The sequence below is a fragment of the Pezoporus wallicus genome, unplaced genomic scaffold (genome assembly GCF_028554395.1).
Source record: "Pezoporus wallicus isolate ANWC-B61680 ecotype Strahan unplaced genomic scaffold, APGP_CSIRO_Pwel_v1 contig_13740, whole genome shotgun sequence".
Classification (NCBI taxonomy): Eukaryota; Metazoa; Chordata; class Aves; order Psittaciformes; family Psittacidae; genus Pezoporus; species Pezoporus wallicus.
In genome coordinates, this window is record NW_026639057.1 from 1041652 (window position 1) to 1064683 (window position 23032).

General features: G+C 43.7%; 1 protein-coding gene across 5 annotated transcripts in view; it reads left to right on the forward strand.

Moving 5' to 3' along the window:
- Window positions 1-469: 469 nt before the first annotated feature.
- RAB3B (RAB3B, member RAS oncogene family) overlaps window positions 470-23032 on the forward strand; it is a 57654-nt gene continuing 35091 nt past the window's right edge. The window contains exons 1-3 of one of the 5 annotated variants that reach the window (XM_057413537.1): window positions 481-616; window positions 5306-5386; window positions 11728-11955. In XM_057413537.1, coding sequence (XP_057269520.1) covers window positions 5366-5386; window positions 11728-11955 — 249 coding nt within the window. In that variant the 5' untranslated portion in view covers window positions 481-616; window positions 5306-5365. Of the gene's footprint in view, window positions 617-643; window positions 704-5305; window positions 5387-9469; window positions 9605-9807; window positions 9918-11727; window positions 11956-23032 lie in introns of those variants that run through there. The other 4 variants (XM_057413540.1, XM_057413542.1, XM_057413541.1 and 1 more) reach the window with 4 other exon arrangements.

Sequence of the window (23032 nt, forward strand, 5' to 3'; positions counted from 1 at the left end):
GAGTTGGAAGGGACCTTAAAGCTCATCCAGTTCCAACTCCCTGCCACAGGCAGGGACACCTTCCACTAGAGCAGCTTGCTCCAAGCCCCTGTGTCCAACCTGGCCTTGAACACTGCCAAGGATGGGGCAGCCACAGCTTCTCTGGGCACCCTGTGCCAGCGCCTCAGCACTCTCACAGGGAAGAACTTCTTTCTAATGCCCAATCCCCCTCTCCCTGTCACTCCATGCCCTTCTTGTCGGCCCCTTCACGTACTGGGACGTCGTTCCCCGCTACCGGGGCTCCAGAACCCCTGAGGTGATTCACATTCCCGGGGGGGGGAGCGGAGGGTTCGCACCTGCGCGGGCCCCCCGGAGGGCTCTGCCCTCCTGCGGCCGCGAAGCAGAGCGGGGCCGGGCAGGGCCTCCCCTCAGCCCCGCCGGGGCTCCCGCCCCACCGCTCGCAGCCGGCCACCGCCTCCGCCCCGCCGCGGCTCCGCCTCCGGGGCCGCCCCAGGTGCTGGCGGGGGGGCGGCTCCCGCCACGCGAGCAGCGGCCGCGGGACCCGCTCGGCTCGGCTCGGCTCGGCTCGGCTCGGCTCGGCTCGGCGCTGTCCGGCGCTCCCGCTCCTCCGCCTCAGGTAAGAGCCGCGGCCCCGCGGAGGGGTGCGGGTTCCTCCGCCGCTGTGCGCGCCGTCGGGGCGCTCCCTTCCCCGTCGGAAGTAACGGTGAGGGAAGCGCGCCTCGCCTCGCCTCACCTCAGCGTTCCCGCCCGGGAGCGGGGGGGGTAAAACTCTCCCCGCCCTCCTCGGCCCCGACGGGTCGTCCCACGGCGGCGGGCAGGGCGGGACGGGTGCTGTGTGCCGCTGAGGTGTGCGTAAAGTAGAGCCTGGGGAGCCAAGGGGAGGAGGTACAGCGGTTACATCGCTACATAAACGTGTGTCAGCAGTGACAGCCGGTGCGGTGCGCCCGTGGCTTTAACCTGAGCCTGGAGACCGGGACCTTCCCAGCTCCGTCCCCCTGCGCGGCTGCTGCCTGCCCGGGGTGTGCTGCCGCCGGACGCGCGGGGTTCCGCCGCCGCGGTGGCTGCTCTCAGGAGGGGATGGACCTGCGGCTGCACGGCCACCGCAGAGCCGCAACCACGCTGACCCACAGCCCCTTGCACAAAGCCGACCGGATCGATCGTTCTCCTTCAGTCCATTGAAAGTACAAACTCCGGTTTCCCCGGTGTATACTGTGCCTTCTTGCCGTATGTTTTCAGACCACGCATTGTTTTCTCCGTGCTTGCCAGCAGGAAGGCAGTGTCACCCGATGCGCAGGGTAACGTTTTGCTGTGGGATGCAGGCAATATCCCTAACCCTGGCACAAGCGTTTCCACCTTTTTGCCTCCTCAGGTGCTGTCTCCACGCTGTCCATTCCTTCTTACAGCAGGAGCAGCGGTGCGTGTGTGCAGTGCATCAGGTTGATCTAACCTGAATTAAGACTAACCTGACCAAAATATAGAGGGTGTGGGTGTTAATCTCAACCTGGGTTTTCCCTTGGCCAGAGACGATGTGGCCTTTGAAGTGTATTTCATGTCTCTGTGTGCTTCCTTGGTGGTGGCAAATCTGGTTTCAACCTCTCCTGCTTTGTTCTTATTGCTCACTCCTGATCCAGTGCTGTGCTCTCAGTGGTGCCAATAACAGTTTGTGGGGCTTCGTAGCAGCCTGGATTAGCTCTGGGTTCAAATAAACCTCCTCTTTTAGGTGGGTTTTCTTTTCCTTCCTCCACCCTCCCAAGATAAAAATGTCAGTGGAACTTTAGTCTTGATCTGTGTATTTGAATATGTACCTAGATCATGGAAGCACTGGCGTTGGATCATAGTGGGTACAAGATCAAATCTATATGCTGCTGTATGTAAGCGTATGTATGTAAGAAAAGCTTTTGTTTCCTGTTATTTGTGCTTGCTGTCCTGGAAGTGGTTGTATTTGCATTCAGGGAGACCTTGATGTGGCCACTACCTTCAGGACTCTTTTGTCAGGACTATTTGTAGTGTAAATCAGAAGAGAGGCAAATAAACCAGTCTTTAAATCAAGCTCCCTTCGCAGTTTTTACAAAACGGTGCTGCCTTCTTTGCAGATCTGATACATTTTGGGTATCAAATTGAGAAGATTTACTAGCTTTAGGCTTTAGTAGCAGTGGTTCTTGCTACATCCATGTGCAGCAAAGCAATACATGTAGTATTCATTAGCATGCTTGTTGTGATTGTCATGTTGGCTGACTGGTGTGTAGTCCAGATAGTTTTTCCTGCTCTCACTTTCATGTGATCTGATGCAGCTGCAGATCAAAATGGGGAGGTCACAGCAACACATTTCGGGGTCTTGTGTTGTGCTGGCAGCTCATGGTACCAGGGAAGGACCCTCGCATCCACTTAACCCTCCCCAGTATACCCATATCTGTTCTGTTACTAGCTCAGCCTGAAGGAGTATTCTTTCCTGAGGCAGTTCTCAGTGGCTAGCACAGAAATGTCATGAACTGGTAGTTTCAGGTGTGCTTCTTGCTGTGAAACTAGATCTTGTGCTTGAGGTTCACTGTTAGTGAGCTCTTGTAAATGTGTGCTTAGCTTATTGCGGCATGGTGGTACTTGATCTTTGACGTGAGCAGTAAGACTTGTGTTTGGAAGTATTAGCTGATTAAAACAGGGAATTGTGAGGGTTGTTGTTCTAATACTGGTTAGCAAGTGGCTTGCAGCATGGAGAACATCACAGCACAGAGAAATGAATTAACTTGCTCATCACAGGTTTTGTGCTTTGAGGAGGGGAACAAAAGGCAGCAAATTTAACTACTGCTGCACTGCAGAGGCATTCTTAGCTGGCCTTGTCTTCATGTGGATCAGGTTTACAGACCACACCAGCCTCCAGTCATCTGATTTGGTGAAGACAACAAACCAGCTTGTTTTTAATGGTAAATGAAAGATTTTAGACTTGGTGATGCAGAAAAATCTGTAACTCTGTCTCCTGCACACTGGTGGAGGGGTACCTACCCAAATCTGCAAGTGGTTTGACTCTGGCTCCAGACAGTGTGAGTTCCATCTCGTACCTGAACTTGCCTTACCTTCCACCACTGTGAGAGGGCATGATCACAGCTTTCTTTGTGGAGGGCTGTATCCCAGCGCAGAATGGAGCTGCATACTGCCTTCCAGCTGGGGAAGGATCAGCAGGGGGTTACACATACCTTATAGCAGATCTAGACTAACCTTGTGTGTTGCTCTGAGTGCTTCAGTGTTGATACTCAGAAGTATTTCAGTATTGCCAGTTAGTTCTCAGAGAAGCTGAGGCAGAACCGGGAGGCTGGAGAGTAATGAGAAAGGGATTTAAGTCTGTTATCTTGGCCTTTGCTGCAGTGTTTGTGACAGGAAGCAAGGGCTTTGGTGACAGTGAGTTTTGTAATAGCAGTCAACCTCTTCAGTTCTCTGCTGTTCTCTGGAGACAGGATTAAGGGTCAGGCTCAGCTAACAGTTCTGTAGGTCCAGAAGTTGGCTGGCTCCTGGGGTTCTCAAACTCAGTTGAATATTCAGGGAATTGTGGAAATCTCTGCTTCCGCTCTTTAGGGCATAAGGAGGATGTAAATCTCTTCTTCCATGCATCTTTTGGGAGAAAACTTAGTTTTAAGCTTAGTTTTAAGCTGGACTTAGTGGCTCCCCTTTAGAAGGGGAGATCTTTGTACTGTTAAATATTTTTCTCGACCACTGTTTGCCAGCAGGCATGGAACTATGATGATAAAAGAGCTGCAATGAAAACACACATAGAAGAGAGTAAAAAAAATGTGTGATTTTTTTATTTCTTTGCATTTTTTGCCATTGTAAGATCAGAGTGACTAATTCCTCCTTCCTGAGAGTTTTGTTGTGGCTCTAAAATGGACTTTTAGGATGTTGAACGTTAGACAGGAAATGGGAGAGGCATGGCTTCAAGACACGGAGAGATGCTTGTCTTGAGGAAATCTTTCTAACAGCAGTCCCAGGCTGCTGCCTAACCAAATGTAGTTGTCAAGTCATAGAGTTGATGGGAAAAGCATGATATCAACAGGTTCTTGACTTCTCTTCCACACCCACCAAGTTCCTAGAAGGCTTTTTAAAGCCTGTGTTCCCAAGTCTGAATAGCTAATAATAATAAATAGCCACCTACATTGATTAGAGGTTTTTATCCTGCACTTGTCTTGTGTATGTTGAACTCACCTGTAGCGTGTGAATTCTGGACCAAATCTGTTACAAGCATCGTCTTGCAAAGACTCAAGTTTTAGTGTTTGCTGTCAAGATGAGGGGCTCACATTTTTAACCAATAAATATAGGGTCCATTTTCTTTCTGTTTACACTGTTGAATTATTTTTGTTCTAGATCTATCAATTAAGTTATTTAGAGGACACCTCAGACTCATGTTCTGGACAGTACTGAAGTACAAGCCAGGGGCTGCCACAGGAACAACTGTTGCAGCAGTCAGGGGCGAGGACAAGAGGAAACATAACTGATACTGCAAAATGTGCAATACTTTGGGTAAGAGTAAAGTGCTGTCTTGGGGCCTAGTGAGGTGATTATCAATTTTGACCTGAAATAGGTGGCTCCAGCTTGTTATTTACATAAGATCTGAGTTTGTCCATGTGTTTTGGCAGTCTCCACAAGGCACAATCATGTAAGTCAAGGTGACAAATGGTGGTGTGCCTTTCTTTGCTAGAGAGGAAATGCACCTGAGACAAAGTTAGCTTTCAGATTATATTAGCCATGGAAAAGAGGACTGAGTTCTGTTATGTTTTGCTGCTCTAAATCTGGAATAACTGTTACTTTTATGCAGTTATTTTTGTATAGATGTGCTGCAAGTTGCAGACATTTCCACATCCTATTGCGGTTTGCCTTTGCAGCACAGTAGACTTTGACCCAAGCTTTGTGCAAAACACTGATGTACAGGTGCAGTTCAGCTGCTCCTTGGTTCCATCTACTTTGCTGCGTTTCTGCAGGAAACATGTCACGATGCCTGTCTGAGGTTTTGCATCCGCTTGTAGGATTTACCTGGAACTTTCCTTTGAGATTAATCTAGATAGTCTCCCTTTAATAAACATTTAATAAACTGATGGCTCCAAGTATTTGCTGTTATCTTAATACCTGTCACTAACTCAAGCACTCTTTCTGTTCTTTGTATACTTTGTACAGCGCTTTACCCTTTGCCTTTGGTGAAGGAAGCTCAGACCTTGACACAGCAACATGTTCACAGTCTAACCTGCCTCCCATTAGTCTCTTGCATGATATTCTCATTGCCCATCTTTATCATAAACATTGTAATCCTTTTGCTTCTACATCACAGGTACAACAGCGTGACCACTCTCTTGATTCATATACTCACAGCAAAGCCTCCATCTGTCTCATGGATTATAGATCCCAATTGGTAACTATTGCTTGCTTGCAAATACTTCTTAGCAGTTATGTTAATTGCTCGTGCTGTGTTTTCTGCTTCTGATAAATCTCTCTTTTAGTCCAGCATTTGTGTAAGTCTCCTTAAGGTCACGGCTTTATTTCCTTTATGAGCTTTACTCCTAGGACAGCATACATTGGCTGTAAAAAATTCCAGGACTCTGATTTAGGATTTAATTCCTGAAAAAGAAAACAAACAAAAAACTTTCCTGATGACAGAGCACATAAAGGAGTGAGTTTCTGTAACAGAAAATTGACATAAATGTGTGATTTGTGAACTGGAATATTTTTAATGAAGATGCACTTTTTAAGATGTTTTTGGGGACCCCCCCTCCCCCAAAGAATTAACTCTTTTGAAAAGAAGTTATGCTGCATGTCAGTAATAGCCCTCATCGTTTACTGGTAAGCTGTAGATATTAGAGGTTAAGAAATCTTTCGGTTTAGCTACTTCTTTGTTTCTTCCCTACCACAACTTACAGCATAGTTGCCACTGTCTTTTGATATCTTCAGAGCTGCCTGCAGTGCTGCTGTGCTATGCTTCTGTAAGAGCCTTGGCACGTGTGTGATCTGTTTGTCTTTAGCACAATGTAATGACTCCAACAGTATGTGTTTTGTTTTGTTTTAAACTTCTACCTTTATTTAGCCTTTTTATTTCTGCTTTTACTAAATGAGTGTATCTAGTAATCTCTTTTTTTCCTTCCACACTCCTCAATGCTTATGGATAACCAGGAGTCTAACAGGTACAGCTGTGTTTGTGGCTCTGCTTCTTCTCTTGCTGCCTCCTGGTGCCAGTTATTCCTTCTAGTCATTACCTTCTTTCTCTGTTGGCTGATCTTGAGCAGTGGAACTCAGGAACAGTAAAATGGAAATGAGAAAAAGGAAGTTTGGATTCTGAAATGAAGGAACGATTTAGCGCTGTTAGCTCTGTAAGGCAGTAAAGTAGCATGGCAGAAGAAACAGCAGAGGCTCAGCTGCTGAACACAAACAAAATGAGCTGGACCCAGACTGGAGCAGCACGCTGTCATAAGGTCTTTGACTCTTAGAAATATGTAGGGGTGGTTTCATCCCCATCTTCTCAGCTGCCTAAGAAGAGAAACGTGTGCTAGTGGATGGTGGTGAAACAGTTACATTTAAATTGCCACTGGTCCTATGTAATACAAAACACACGTTGTAAACTTCATTTTTGGCTTTAAAAATAAAGCAGTGCCAAATAGTAAAAGATGTTTTTACTATCAGAAATTCACAGAACTTGTAATATACAGAATACACAGGTTTATAACAAGTTGAAATTGCAGGTGTGTCTACGTGTATATAGTTGGAAGTATAAGCTCTACCAGTGTGACTGAATTTCACAGTTAACTGAGGTCAGCAGATAAGGAAACTCATTTCGAAATCCAGTTTTCTTCCTTGCAATGTTGTGAGAGGGAATGGGATGTGGAAATAGCCATGTCTGTGAGCAGAGCCATGCAGTTTCTAATAGGGAGGCGCCTTATCTTCTAAGGTAATGATCAGATTTCCTGTTTCTTGTCTGTAAGAGGATAGAGAACAGCAGCCTTCCGTTAGTTTGTAGCCAAAGCCATAAGGGCTGCCAACACTTGGATGTCAACCTTGTTTTTATTTTTCTGGGAATAAATGGATGGTGACCTATACAAGCTGACTTCTAGCCCACACCATCAGCTTTAGACAGTTCATGTACTGCTCTTCGCTGAAGTTGGCTGTAGGCAGTAAATACTGCAGAACAGGGGCAGCAGTGACCACCTTTAGTGATTTGTAAGAACAATGTGTCACACAGCAAAACAATTTGACTCTTCAGCATGATGCTGGTCACAAAGAGCACAGCTATGTGAAGTCATCTCTGACACGTTTCAGTGACTACTGAATGCTGGTTTGCCGTGGAGGTGTCTTAGAGTGATAGGCTTCTTTTTGTTTAAAGTTTCATTAAAACAAAATAGAAACTAAAGGTAGAAGAGCCACCCTGACTGAGGAACGTGTTCTTTGGTGGCTAATAAGCTCTGACTAAGATTTTATTGCTGTAGAGCATCTGTAACATCGTCCTCCTAAGTGGTTTCACTGTAATAAGACAAGCTTCCACTGCAGGCTTTTTCCTCAGTCGGGAAATAATAAGGTGTCTCATAGCTACATAAGTGCCTATTCTAACAAAACTAGTTGGAAGTGGATGTGTTTGAGACCTTCTTCCCATCACTAAAGCATATGGAGAAATCAGGTTGTTAATATTAGTATGCTCTTAGCTACAAAGAAGTGAGCTACCCTGGCAAAGAACTAAGCAAAGCAAGGTCTCATGCTGAAGTGCTCTCAAGGACAGTCTGATTGGCAGGTTTTTATTCTCCCGTGTAATGGGTTTTCTGTCATGTAGCTAAATCTTTTTCTGTGTAAGTATTTTCTTGACGATTATTCCCAGGCAATCAAAATGGAAACAGTCATGAGCCTCTCTTTTGTACCCTGTGTGCCAGCTCTGGGTCCCTCAGCACAAGAGGGATGTGGACCTGATCAAGTGAGTCCAAAGGAGGTCACAAAGTGCTGTGAGGGCTGGAGCAGCTCTGCTCTGGAGCCAGACTGAAAGAGCTGGGCTGGGTCAGCCTGGAGGAGGCTCCTTAAGGGTAGACCTTAGAGCAGCTCCAGTGCCTAAAGGGGCCAACAAGAAGTCTGGAGAGGGGCTTTGGACAAAGGCCTGTAGGGACAGGACAAGGGCAATGGCTTTAACCTGCCAGAGGGGAGATTTAGGTTAGATATTAGGAATAAATTCTTCCCTGTGAGGGTGCTGAGGCTCTGGCACAGGGTGCCCAGAGAAGCTGTGGCTGCCCCATCCCTGGCAGTGCTCAAGGCCAGGTTGGACACAGGGGCTTGGAACAACCTGCTCTTGTGGAAGGTGTCCCTGCCTATGGCAGGGGCTGGAACTGGATGAGCTTTAAGGTCCCTTCCAACCCAAACTGTTCTATGATTCTCTGATTCTGCAATAAACCCCTAGGTAGTCTGCATGTCCTAGTAATAAAGCAGAGGCGCTGCTGTATTTGGAGTCATGCTGGCAAAGAGCACATGTAGCTGTGTACCCGCAGAACAGGGGGTTACACTGCCATCCTTTCACCAAGGAGGGACTAAAATCCCCTGGGAACAATGGCTGCCAGAGCTGTTGTGATGAGATGGACAGAGGCTGCTCGACACCGGCACGTTGTCACCTTTTCTCTCTGCTGCTGAATCTGCACCAGGTCCCAGGGGCCTGCAGGAGATGTGATTTTGTGGACCTTTCTCTCAGTAGCGTAGCAACTGCTATCGCTTCCCACTGCTCGGTCCCCTCAGCTCTGCTGGATCAGGAGCTGAACCCACTTTAAAAACATGCAAAACAGGAGAAGTTGTAGGAGGATTTATTTATAACTGGGATTTCTCTGTTCTCTGTGTGGTCCTTCGGACTGGTGTAACCAGGGATCACCTGGAGAACAAGTCTCTTAGGGCAACAAGTGAGGAAGAAGAAGGGAGGGGAGGAGAACTGGGAGAAAGGTCTGCTGGTTCCTGCCTTCAGGATTCAAGCACACATTCAGGGGCAGCCCTGCAAGTGCTTTCAGCTCAAATGCTGGTAGAGTACAGCTTCAGTAATGAGCTGCAGTTGGGGGAGTGATCAGTAATTAGTGCTGAAGTCCTTTCAGTTTCCCTCTATCGACCAGAGAAGGGGAAAGGGAAAAGTCAAATTTAAGGAAGGGCATGGAATTTCCTTTGCTGTTTCTATGCTCCGATGCTGCCTCTAATGATTCGAGGAGCTGACCTGCAGCATCTTCAAGCACAGCGCAGTGGCATGCACAGGGCAGCGAGTGTTGTGCTTCTATGACAACAGCCCCGTTCTTTGCAAGTATCACTTGATCTTATTTTCTGCATTGTGCTTCTAACAAAGCTGCTCGAGCTGGCCACGTTCTGCAATTGCTTTTTTAACTGACATCTGAAAGTCACGTTCGTAGCCAGGTACACTCTTGTCTATAGCAATCTAGAGGGGTTAATAGAAGCAGCAGTGTTTCATTTAAAAGATCAGCTTGGAGCATGTGGACGGATTCTGCGAAGGCAAGGGTAGAAAGAAGATATTGATTCTGGTGTGATTAGTGGAATACTTCTTTGTGAAAGGTCTGCCTCTGAATCTTTAAATGGACAGGCTTCAAGTGATGGGGGCATCTCCCTATTTCAAACCTCTGTGAGTGGAATGGAGAAGTAGAGAGTTTTTATTATTATTCTTTATTTCTTCTTCAGCAAGCGCGTGTTCTCAATGGCATTTGTGGAAGTTATGTATGTGTCTGAGGAGGATACACATACGCATACTCATCTAGGTAACTTCTTACTTGGGGATGTTACAGATCAAACTAATCATCTGGATTCATAATTTTTGCAACCGAGATGTCCAACATTTCAGCTGAGGCAGTGAGTGCATTGGCCTGAGCGTGTGTGGAAGTCAATTGAATGTTAGATTCTTCACTTCAGAAATTCCTGTTATGAACCACAAAACATGGGTAAAAGAGCCCTTTTCTGATACACTGGTGAGAAGCAAGTCTGTGCTTGTGTTTTCCAGAGTGTTTGCAAGGACTGCAGTCTTGTTGAATAGCAGCTCAAGTCCACAAGAGTGTGGATCAGAAATGTGTTGTACTCTACAGAATCACTTGTGGGAAGATTTTACTGCAGTCAGTGCAGCTGTTGCCTATTGAGGTACTCATAAAGTCCTTCAGAAACTGTCCTTGTTATTACAAGCTGTGAACATGTTTGCTGCTCCAGCCTTCTCCTATGTGAGAAAGCTGCATGTGTTAAATCAGAGATAAGCCATCGTGCATACTTTACTGAAGGTTAAATGGGGTTGGCTTTGGTTTGTTTTCCCTCTGCTGGGAATTTAAGTCAAATTGGCATTCCTATTTAAACTGCCTTTGGACAGAATTTTGGTTTAGAGCTTTTAACTACAGTGAGTTTTGAGCTATTCGGGTTGTTTCCAGTGGGTGAGTGAAGTCCGGTGTGCAGGTAAGGCTTGCTGAGAAGGAAAGTGTTTGGGCACTTTGGGAGTAGATATTGGTGGGAGTTCTGTTCCCAAAGGTGCCCATGAATGAGTTGAGGTGAAAATTAACTTCTTTGGTTGGTTGCCAGGGGAAGAAGAGGCTTTAGTCTCCACTCAGTGCTTTCTGACACTGCACACAAATGGAATGTGTCTAGTTTGGATGAGTAGCTGCTAATCAGACCTGTGCTGTCATTGCTGCAGTTTGCCAGCCTCATGACTGATTATGAGGAGCCGAGACCTTTGCTTGTTTGATGTGGGGCAGATTCTGAAACAGCATTAGAGATTAAAAGTGTGGTATATCTGTTAAAATGTAAAGTTTCCTTTTTCTACTCTCAATAGTAATTTGGTCTGTGTAGTTATCTTCTGCTCTGTACAAAGATGAGAAGTCAGGACCTTGCCTTCTCCCACGGAGTGTCTGAGCTGCATACATTAAAGCATCCAGGGCTGCTCATTGGGTTTGACGTGTCTTGATACTGCAGATTCCACAGTGTTTTGATTTCCGAATGCAATTTGGGGTCACAAGAGGAGCAGAGATCTCTGAGGCTTCATCTTCCCTCCTCCTGACCCCACTAACATCCCCAACTCTCATGTCCCCATAGTAAAAAGGGATAATTTACCTGTTCCAAAAACTGCCTGCAGCCCACTGAGCCCTCATGTTTTATGCAGGTACTGTTTAAGTGCAGTCGTGAGAGTAGGTAGGTGTTAGATGGGTTCAAAGTTTTCAGCTGAAATTCTTGGTGTTTCATCTTCTCCCTTTGCTTGCTTTTTTTCCTTCTGTAAATGCTGAGGACACAACTTTCCTAAGGATAAAACACTGGGGGTGCCTGTGCTTGAAATGCAGATTGTTCCCTAGTAGTCATACTACCTGCCTTGAAGGCTGCTTACTGAGTTGCATAGTTGGATGCTCTGTCAAAGATTTTAGTTCTTGGTTCCAGTACTCCAATTTGTTGGAGCAACAGAAGTGGCACCCTGCCACAGGAGTAAAGAATGCTGTTTCCCCACTAGTATTTGAACAGTCTACTGCCTGTTCTTTTAAACACGAAGCGGTGCAACAGGTTTGTTTCTTGGGTTGGGAAATACTACCAGAACAAGCAGACAATAAAATTTAAAACTAGGATTTAAAAGAAGATTTCAAGGTGTGTTGCTCTTTATTCAGCAGATGTAGTGGTTATGATATTGAAAAGAAGAGAGAGAAGCTAAACAGATGGTACACAGTTAAAGAAAACAAATGCTGAACTGCTCTGAAATCTGTTCTTTTTCAATGTTTGTCATTTTCTTAGATGGCTTCAGTAACAGATGCCAGATACAGGCAGAAAGACACTTCAGATCAAAATTTTGATTACATGTTCAAGCTCCTCATCATTGGCAACAGCAGCGTGGGTAAAACATCCTTCCTCTTCAGATACGCCGATGACACTTTCACACCAGCCTTTGTTAGCACGGTAGGAATTGACTTCAAAGTGAAAACAGTTTATAGGAATGACAAGCGGGTGAAGCTGCAGATCTGGGTAAGTGACAGTGTTTATATTAATCCTACCAAAGATATGATGGTAAATAATAGCTTGTTTGGAAGTAGATTTTTGGATTAATATTGATTTTGATTGTTCATGTTTTGTGTGGCTGTATCATTTGTATCCCTGCAGTATAGCTGAGTAGGTTCTCTTTTGTTGCTGTCTTGCTCAACTGGTGGGACTCCTGATCTGGCCTTAGGCAGCTGCTCTACATTCTCCAGAGTAAGTGTACTTTTAAACTGCAACAAACCCAAAGCAGGTCTGGAGTCCTTCAGCAGCACTTTCTGAGTGAGCGCTAGTAGGCAAGGAAATGCAGTGAGCACTCAGTGAGTGAACTCTACACATAGCTTCTACTATCAGCTTATGTCATCTGATGGATTCCTCAGGGGGAAGGCAGAGGTGTGCTTCAAACCATCTATGCTGATGTGACTTCTTGGTAAATCAAACGGGAGGAGAACTTGTGCAGGTAAGCTGGAGGCTCCCTCTGCTCAAACACCCTGGCATGGAACCCTTTCAGCCTTTTTCATGTTAGCATCCCAACCTAGTTTCAACAAAAAGAACATTCCTGAGCTGCAGAGTGGCAGACCAAGGCCAAGCAATTGTCAGGAGCTCTCGATGTTCCTTCTTATGGAAAGCAAGTGGGGTTTTTTATTCTACTTATTGGCAAATGATTTAAACCCCGCAGTGAAAATGCAGTTTATTCTGATGATGCTTAAACTCTCCTTGTCTCTGTAAATTACTCACTGTGTACTCACTGTGTAAATTACTCACAAACCCTCAGTTTGCTGTGTTTTAAAGTATCAGGGGGCTCCAGCTGGAATTCCAGTTATGGAGATTCTTCTCTTCTATTTTGCATAAAAAGATCTCAAAGAGAAGATATGAGGCTACTATTTTCTTAAACAATTTCAAAGGAGTGGGCTTACTAACTCAGAGTAGCTGCCTACTTAGTGGTTTCTCCCACAGGTTAATCTTAAGGTTCAGTCTTGAGGATGAGTTGAAACTGTAGAGCATTTCTATCCATACTGTAGAAGCATTTCTATACTTCTTAGCCCCAGCTGCAAGCATAGTCTTCTGACTGGTCTAGATACGCTTGATATATAACTAATCTCTAGTTATTGCATGGAAATATAATATTATAGTATTAATTTATTGTGATGCTCTCGAACAGTCACAATAAATCAGAGAGAATCTAAAATTAGGAACTTTTTTTTTACTGCAACTGCATGATTCATTTCAGAGCTGTGTTGCCAGATACCAGATACAACAAAACATTTAATCAAAGATGCTTTTTATGTTGCAGAATTTTGGCATTGAAACTAATGTAGGTAATCTGACATAAAACTGGTTGATTTAAAGGTTTACATAATAAAGATATTTGTACTTCAGGCCTCATAAGTAAGCAGCTAAAGATGATTTCCAGTTTGTCTTTCTTAATCTTGGAACATGACATTTTCTAGTGAGGTAATTAAAAGCAAGGCAGAAAACACCATGAAATAGTTGTTTTTTTGTAAAGGTACAGGGATTAAAATGAATTAAGCAATAATTTTAATTAAATGTTTGAAGGCTTTGAGGGGAAAAAGGCTGTAATAGCCTTAAACTTCTTATGAAAAGAGATGTCAGGTGGATTCCTTGGTAGGTGCTATCTATAGGAGCTGTAATACTGGAGTTACCATCAACACTGTTGATTTAAAATTTACATTCAATGAAAGGTTCATGTGGAATTTTGACATTTTCCAGAGTGATTGGTGTTCTTTTTGTCTCTCTTTCTGTGCTCCTCGCAAGGATCTCTGATGTGAGTCACGATTTAAGGACCTTAAGAAAAACAGGAAGTGTGTACATCCATAAACACCACAGTATTTGAACTTGTTTACCTCCTGCCTATCATGAGACTAAACTTATAATGTCAGTGTATTCTTTGGGGTACATGTAGTAGGAGTGGGAGCAATTAGCATATCAAAACTATATGTTCCTATGTGTAGGAACAGGAGTTTTGTTACCAATCTGTCTTCCAATTAAGTCTGATTTCCAGCTGCTATGGAGTTTCTGGAGTGTGGGACCCTGCGGCTCCATTGAACACTTTGCTTTGACTTAAAACTTTCCAGTTACATTGGCTTTTTGGCTCTTTTAATTATGCCTTCCCTAAGCTTGATGTTAAGTCTCACCTGAATCAAGCTGAATATGAAACTAACGTGAAACTAAGTGATGAAGGGGAATGTACAAGTGTTTAAATTAACCACTTCAAATGTCTTTATAAAATCCATAGAGAAGCACTTCTAGGAACTTCTAGTGTTCTCTGCTCCATGAAGCCAGGTCTTTTTCAGTTCATAGGTGCTTGTGGAGCTCTTAAGTGTATGCAGCTGTGGCACACTAGAGGTGCTAAAGCTGTGCACAAATAACCTTGTTTTGTGTCCTACGATCACAGGGTGGGAAGGAACTTACTACTGGTGGGTTATGATTCAGAGAGATCAGTGGGGGTTTCTATTTGCCTTTGTTGAACAAAAAAAGAGGAATATTTGGGTGTAGGACCCTGGCTGCAAAAAAGCTCCTTGGGTTTTCTTAAAGCTAAGAAAAACTTCCACTGTTTCAACTACCAAGTGGCTGCATATAAAGACTAACAGCACATCGTTGTGTCAGTAAATGTCTTTCTGGCCTGTCTTGTGGTTAATATCTCCAATAGGAATTGGTGAGTGGTTTTAAGCTAGAGATCTAGCTATTGTGCTTGTGCTAAGTTTGAGGAAGTCTGGTTTGTGAATCAGGATTTGGCAAGCTGTCAAATGTAATGATCAAAAAAGAGTTCTCCTTCATTTCAATTTGAGGTTGTTGGTGGGCCTCTTGCTTTGACATTAGCTCCTCAATCACCCACACTGCTATTTTAATGAGTCCAGTCAGGTGTGCTAGTGACCTTGCAGCCTGGAAAATGATCTGCTTTGAAAGGACTTGAGTATGTCTTGAGTTTGAGAGGAATGGAGCATGGCAAAGGTATTCATGGTGGGTTTAGAATGATAAAACAAAATGGGAAAATGGTCTGGAGAGGGTTTATGTAAAATGATGTTTTGTAGTTGTATTTTTTTCTTTAAAGAACTCCAAGGTTAGTTAACTGGTTTAATTTCAAGTATTTTCAGTCTTGTTTGGGTATGGTAAATAGAATAAATGACCTTTACTGAGAGAGTTCGTTTTGTAGTTGGATGAGGTTTGGTAATTTGCACATTACTTATGTAAATATATTCACCTATTATGTAGATATTCTAATAGGTACATAAATGTAATTTTTGGATTAGAACTCTTTTATCACACTGTCATCTGTAATAACACTTTCATATATTTGTAAGGAGCCAGTTTATATCTCTCTGCATTTGGGGTATACATGTTGATTATTTTTTTCTTGACCAACAATTTTATATTCCTGGAATTACTAATTACTGATTACTAAAGGAAAGCTATTGTATTTTCAGCTAGGCGTGGTTTTTATTAGAAATAAATCTCAAAGGTAACATTATTATATTTTTAGCAAATGCACAGAGTTAACACTCAATGCAGTGTTCAGGTTGCCTAGCAGCTAGAGAAGGCCACTTCGTCCACAGCCAGGTGGAAGAAGGGTGAATGAATAAAAGTGATTTGGGTTTTAGGTGGGAGCAATGTGAGATTTCTTTTTCTCTTTCCTCCTGTGTGTTTGTGTGTCTGTTGGTGGTGAGTAATAATAACAGCAGAATGCTTGAGCTACATAGCATTCATGTTAACTGCCTGAGGAGCAAACTCTGGTCCTTCATGTTGGCCCAGTTTAGGTTAATTCTGTGAAGTTTTTGGCTAGTAACACAAAAGTGCTGGTAGAAAATCACTGTCAGCGTTTAACCCAAACCTTGCATGCCACACTTTGCACACCACAGAATACGTGCTTTGCGTGAGGAATTTTGTTATACTTTTGTACAGCACCCTACACAGCCGAGTCTCATTTTTGTTGCACATACTACACATAAGCATACATTTGATTATAATGAGCATAACTAAATGCAGAGTTTGGCAGCTGATGTTACAGTTGAAACTACTTTCAACCCCCATTTTTAAAGGCAAATAGAGGTTAAATTTAACTTCAGGTTAAAAGGCAAAGAGATGTGATGTTCAGGTGGGGACAGCATATTTAAAGTGCAGTATGATTTTTCTTTTAAGGTGCTGCTACTCAGATTTAAACTGCTAGGATAAGTACAGCTTTTTCTTTCCCATTAGTAAAATGTTCCCATGGCTGAACTGAAACCTGGAGGGGTTTGTGATTAGCTGTAGTGGATGTCTGAACCACGCATTACAGCTTTCAAGCACAGCTGGGAAGAGGGTGCAAAGAGGGTGGTTTTGTTGGAAGGATCTCTACAAACAGGAATATGACAACTGCTAATTATGCTGAATGGCATTCACCATTACTAACCAGGAAAAGTCTAACCCACATTAAAACCTAAGCCGTGTAGCTGTCTAGAAGGCATATATGCAGTGTTTTTAAAAGCTCTTTGCATCTGTTGTCACTCACATAACAGGATGTTACTGTGCAGCTTGCCTCATAGGGAACGGATTCAAAGTAACAAATCTGGTAACTAAGATTATTTTTTTCATTTAAAGGAGGTAAAATTAGAACATCATCATATTTGATTGTAAATTTTAATGTTAATTGCACACTTAACCAAAAGCTAATTGTGCATTTCAGATGAGAGAATCATCTATTCCCCTGGCATCCCATTCCCATCATGTTTTTGCTAAGTTCCTTATAAGCCCTGACTTTAAACTTAATGCTTACACAAGACTTGTTTCTAAAAAAAGAGATAGTAAGAATTCTGTAATTTAATGTATAGATGTGTTAGCAATGGATGTCTAAAGATCCAGTGGGCCTGATGGTGCTCAGCAGATTCACAGCTGCTGTGAAATCCTCTGATTTGCTGTTTAGGCAAAGAACTAAACCAGACAAGTCATGATAGTGAAAAGAACAGGTTGCTCCCTGTAGAGAGACAAGGATTACATCTTAGTTGCAGCATTAAGGACTTACTGGGTCCCAGGAATGAAAATCATTCTGGGGTGAGTGGATATAAAGCACTACTTCTGATGTTAAAACACAGTGCAGAGTATTTGACCAGAGAAGAGTTATAGTATCGGCGTGTGTAATTCAATTCCAAGGTCTTGCTTATATCTCAAGTAACTGTACTCCTGCTTTGGGAAGAATTTGGTGTTCATGCCACTCTGAGTGGTCTGTAAGATTAGAGTTTTAAGTGTGATACAAGGGAGAGAAATAAAATCTTGAAAATAAAAACTCAGTTTAATATCTGTCCCACTTGCTATTAAATTTATTTAACAGTCTGAGCTTGCTGAGCAGGGCATTACTGTGTTTGCAGTTGCATATTTGATGCAGAAGGTTTATTTCTGTTTATAGCTAATCACCTCAATCCCATTGTTATCTCATTGTAACTCTACATTGCCGTGAAGGCCAAATTCAACTTTGGTCTTAGTTCTGTTACCTCCGGACTTATTCCTGCTTGTAATGCTACACCACTGCAAGGTGTAGTATCTCTTTTTGTGCTACATCTTTGTAGAGCTACTAGGGATATGAAGCATTTCATAGAACCATAGAACCCCAGACTGGTTTGAGTTGGAAGGGACCTTAAAGCTCATCCAGTTCCAACCCCTGCCACAGGCAGGGACACCTTCCACTAGAGCAGGTTGCTCCAAGCCTCTGTGTCCAACCTGGCCTTGAACACTGCCGGGGATGGGGCAGCCACAGCTTCTTGGGGCACCCTGTGCCAGTGTGTGTCCCCCATCACAGTGAAGATTTCTTTCCATATGAAATGACAGAAGTTGCACTATTGCATGCAGGGGTACTGGGCTGTATCCAGGAGCAGGGCTGAGCGTGTTTGTGTTAGCTGATTAAACGCTGCTGGTAGTTCAAAGGTCTGGGCCTTTTGCAGAGAACATGGGCCAACGTTGCCTGGTTCTCTTGTAGAGGAAAAGCTCTAGGTGGGAAATTTCAAGGGTAATTCTTCAGATGATGCAGTGAGACAGTTAAGCGTTGAAAGGACAAATGGGTTTCTGGCCTCCTGACATTTTGTGCTTAATGCTTTTTACAGCAGAAATTCAGAAGGGGTGTTTTGTAATCGTTTTACATAATATCTTAGACTTGTGTTCCTCAAAGCATTTTCCTGTTGTCCTTGTCTTATCAGAATCACCCTGACTATGATTTTCTTTCACAGTGTTACCTTCTGCATGATGGCAGGTAAATTCTATATTTAAATACACTTGTTTACACTGTGATCAGTTACCAGATAATACAGTGGGTGGATTTATGAGTTCTCATAGTATTTGTCTCAAGTGAGGACATACTTAAACTGTGTCACAAGTTTTTGGCTAAACGAGAAAATACAACTTTGCGCTTATTCACATTTATAACTTCTACATTGCAACTAGTGCAGTGTCATATTTCTGCAACACTTACCAGCAGGCTGAATGGCTGATTTTAGAGATAAAAACAGGAATCCAAGACCTTAGAAACTGTTTTTCAGGTGTGAGAAATGGTACCCTTTAGAACAGCTTGGGTACCCAGGAGTTAGCTGTAGGTACCTTGTAATTTATTTTCTGTTGCCTAGCTATTTAACCCCATCCTGATTCATTAAACAGCATAAACTGGGCTCCCAGATGTTGAGCACTGGTTTTCTTTTCTATCAGCAAGGCCATTTTCAGTCATACGGAGGGAAGGTCTTATGAGTCGCCCTGAAGCACTTTTCGATTTGTTAGAAAGGCAAATGAGTGATCAGGCCCTCAGTGACACGGTTTAGTGGTGGTATTGGTGGGGTAACGGTTGGGCTTGATGATCTTAAAGGTCTTTTCCAACCTGGTTGATTCTGTGATTCTATGATCCTTCCAGCACTGGGGAAATGGTGACATTATTTCCTGTCCACATAATTTGTGGTTTGTTGTGGTTTGTTTTTCCTTTCCCTTTTAATTACCAGGTCCCCAAAATGACTTTTTACCTGGTTATTGTAGGTGAATTTTGCTGAATGTAACCACAGTGTGCTCAGAGATCCACCCGACTGCTCTGTGTAGCTGTGTTGGAGGGCAACAGTGTTGGACTCTGCAGATATGTATGGTGCTGACAGAAGGACACATTGGTGAGAACCACCAGAAACTGGACAAAAATGCAGTATGCTCCTGCAGTGTGGAGAGCTGGGAGGCCTATGGCTTGCTGGTTAGGTTCTCCCATGTGCAGAGCAATGTAATGTTTAACAACAGACATGAATCTCAGCCTAGGTTTCTGCTGAGCTCTTCTGGTTGCCCAGCAAATATTAGTGAGTGGCAAAGTGGGAAACATCCTGTTTGGGGATAGATAATATGATTCAACAGCAGCTTAGCACCTTGCATTTTATAGTCAGGGACCACCGCAGCCTAAAAGAGTATCTTAAGCATCCTAGTGTATCCTTCTCTGCTTCTGTCACAGTCCTGGCTTTGCTTTGTTGCTAAGATGCTCCTTCTTCCAAATGGAGCTGCCAGTCCCAAGTGTTTTACCTTGTCCTTCTGCTGTGCACTTTCATCTTGTTTGAAAAGTCCTCTAGGTTTGCTAATTCTGCTTCGTACTCATTTCTTTGCTAATTGTATGTTAGATACTCACTGCTTTCCTACCGATTTCTGTTCGAAACTGAAACCGGAGGTGTCAAAGAGTGTTTGAAACGTGGGGGAGCAGGTGTAAGTGGAGCAGGTAAATGCACTGTGTTATGAGCTGTTGTGCTTTATTAACTGAAGTGACTTTGTATGCTATGAGTCAAGTGATTAAACTTTGTGTGTTACTTAGAGAAGGCTCAATGATGGTATTTTCTCAGCCAATTTCTGGATGGCAAGATGCTCTGACAAACGGATAGAGACATCTGTACCAGTGCTAGAGGGTAAGGTCATGGAGAGAGAGCAGTGTGCGTAGATCTGTGTGTGCACATATGCTACTGATATCTATCAAGTGTTATTGTCTCTCTGCTTTTCTTGTAGCCAGAGTGATAAAATAGAACATGCAGGGGATCCATGCAGAACATGTTTACTAGGCAGGATATTCACCCTAACGCTGTTTTTCCCTTTGCATGCACTTATCCAAAGATCCACCTGCTGCTTCCTTTCCTTTGGTCCCTACATCGGTGCTAACGCTGTGGCAGCTCTGAAGCTACTGAGTGTTCGAGTGCCATGGAAACTGCATCCCGCTCGGCTGCCAGCGGGCACTGAGCCCTTCCGCTTCTGAATGGAAGTGCTCTGAGTGCCAAATTGTGGTAGACTGGCATGAGTCAGCTTTGATAAGTCCATGTAAAGTCTTTAGCAAGGACTGCAGGTCTGTTTTTATTTTGAGGGAGAAGAGGGAAATAATTCCCATCAAGTGTGGTTTGGGTTTATTTGTTTTTTTAACTAAATAACCATCCTACATAGCTGAAAGGCTAAAAAATGTATTCCCACTGCAATTACCACCAAATACTAAACTGCTTCCTTGCTGTGCACTTTAGCTTCATGTTGTACACATTTCTGTCAGGCTATATCACCTTTCCTATAGTTTCCTCTTGGCCCTGTGTTATGCACCCTGGCTTGCTCTTGGTGAAATCGGACAGCACTTTTGTGAACACTTGTGTATTAACTGTAAGGACAGTTCTCACAGAGTACTGTCATAACAGGATTTGAAATCGTGGAGTTGTGTGGAAGAGCGACCAAGAAGTGCTGGGAAAAAGAGAGGAAGTCCATTTAATTGTTTCCTTTTAAGAGAAGAATGACTCTGACTGTAATAGAGTATGCTGCTGCATCGATTGCATGGAACAATAACAATAACAGTAATGTTCATATGTGTGCAGTTTCTGAAGAGACGCTATATTCTATTCTTGTTGTCAACTTCAGCTGTGATAACGGTGGCAGCCCCTTCTTCAGCTGGAATTCTTTTCAGTTTGCTCTCTGCTCCCTTTGTAGAGGTGGAGGTGACTAAAGGGAAAGCAGCTGAGGATTGGGAAATAAGAAAAGAGCTGGTTAGGGGTCGGAAGTGATGATGAAACTTCCTTTCTCTAGCTACTGCAAAGTGCCTCTCTGCTGCAGCGCAGCACGGCACGGTTTGTTCCAGTTCCTAAGGCATGAACACAAAGTGGTAGTTTCAGTCCTGCCTTGTGTCTGGTTTATTCCCATGTTATTTCTAAGGTGCCCAAAGCACAGGCTTGTGTCGTGTGTTGTTGGGAATGCTGTGCTTTTTCAGAACGAGTTGCTTGAGGGGCTGTGGAAGCAGGCTGCCAGAGAGCAAGCTTTGGCTGTGTGCAGCCGTTAAAGAGAGACACTTCAGTGACAATTCAAGGTATAGAAGTTGAAATGCCATTGAGCATTGAGTTTTTTCTCCCACCTCCAATCTCATTCTCTACTTCCGGAGCTGGCTCTGTCTCTGGTAAATGGGGTCTGGGTAGGCAATTCTACCGCACAGTGCTGACATGCCCTAAAGCCAGCGAGTGAGTGGAGCTCAACCTGGCACAAAACTAGAGTAGAACCAAAACGGGACGATGAAATTAAAAACAACAAGAAAAACCCCAGTACCTTTAATGATTGTTAATTACAGTAGAAAGCAACACCGAACAAGCAGCACTCAAACACTGGTTTGCAAGGAGCAGCCCTAAGCAGCAAGCCCAGGAGGGCTGGATTCCGCAGGGCTGGAACTGCTGTGGCAGAAGTGTCAGTCTGCACAAACACCATGTGGATTCCAGCGAGGTTGTTGGTGTCTGGGCTCAGAGCTTCCTTGAGTGAGGAAGGTGTGCATTTAGCAAAGCTCTTCAGCCTGGTTTTGTACACCCTTTCTCACCAAACCCCCTTCCTAGGTTGTTTTCCTAAGTGTGAGACATGATGTAAAGCACAGAAGGGACTTGAATGTGTTGGCTAATTATAGGAACTTAGGGCTCCAGATGAACAGTATTTCTATACTGATGCTCATTCCAACTGTTGCACTAAAGTATGTGACAGCTGAAAATCCATACCTGTTTAAGGCTTCTTATCCCAGCTGAAACAGATCTCTTTTATAAGATTGCCCTTTATCTTGAAAATAGCATGCAGGAAATGTCACTACTGCAAAGATATTAAATCAGGCAAATCTGTGAGAACTGCTTGGTCCCTCCTGACTCTTAGGGGGTTGGAATTATAAAATTAATCATTTCCTTTCACTCATGCTTGTTATTGATTTAGTTATGTAAAAAGAGAACTCTTCCAAGGGAAGAACCTGTGTAAAGTTCTGCCTCTGTGATGTCCTTGCTGCTGTTCTGAGTTGCAATTACACTCCTCAGTAGCATATTCAAATCTGTGGCCATCATTCTGAAGTCTTGGACATAATTTCAGATTTCCTGCTATAATTCTGATGTAAATATGCATAGGAGCTACTTATTATTCTATCAAGAGACTGCAAGAAGTCTAAAAGGAGTGTATTCAGCAACAGTCATCCACACCATTGTCATGGTAAAACTGTGATTGGAATAATCTTTCACTGAAATCTGGAAATGGTCTTTTTCTTCCAACTGGTTACTATTTTGACAAGGAATTTCACCTGAATCAGTGGTACTTGCAGAAGCTGGCTGTAACTTAGACACAGCAGCATCACCGCATCGTTGGCTCTAAGTCGTGTGTCCGTTCTCCCATCAGCGGTGCAGGCTGTGGAAATCCTCTCCTCATGCCTGGGGGACCAGGAAGCAGCACCATAGCTCCAGCTGGATATCAAAACCTGATGTTGCTAAGTGAGGACAATGTGGTCACCTGCCATACCATTTACAGAATTGAAGAGGAGGAAGCAAATAGCTATATTTGCCACTAACTGCGTGCAAGGTGTTTATTTGCTCTGGTACTGAACATCAAACTTATGCATCCCTTTGACTTCAGCTGGGATCTTCAGAGTTGTAAAGCTCCTGCAATGGCAGCCTTTTATCCTGCCTGCGAATGTGACCTCCAAATGTGCAATATTGTGTTACCCTATGACTGTGAGACAGGGCAGTCAGTTGGATGGTAAAAAAAGTCCAGACCTTTTTTTTTCAATTCTGGTTTTAATTTCCTGATTTTTAGGTGAAAAAAGCCTGGT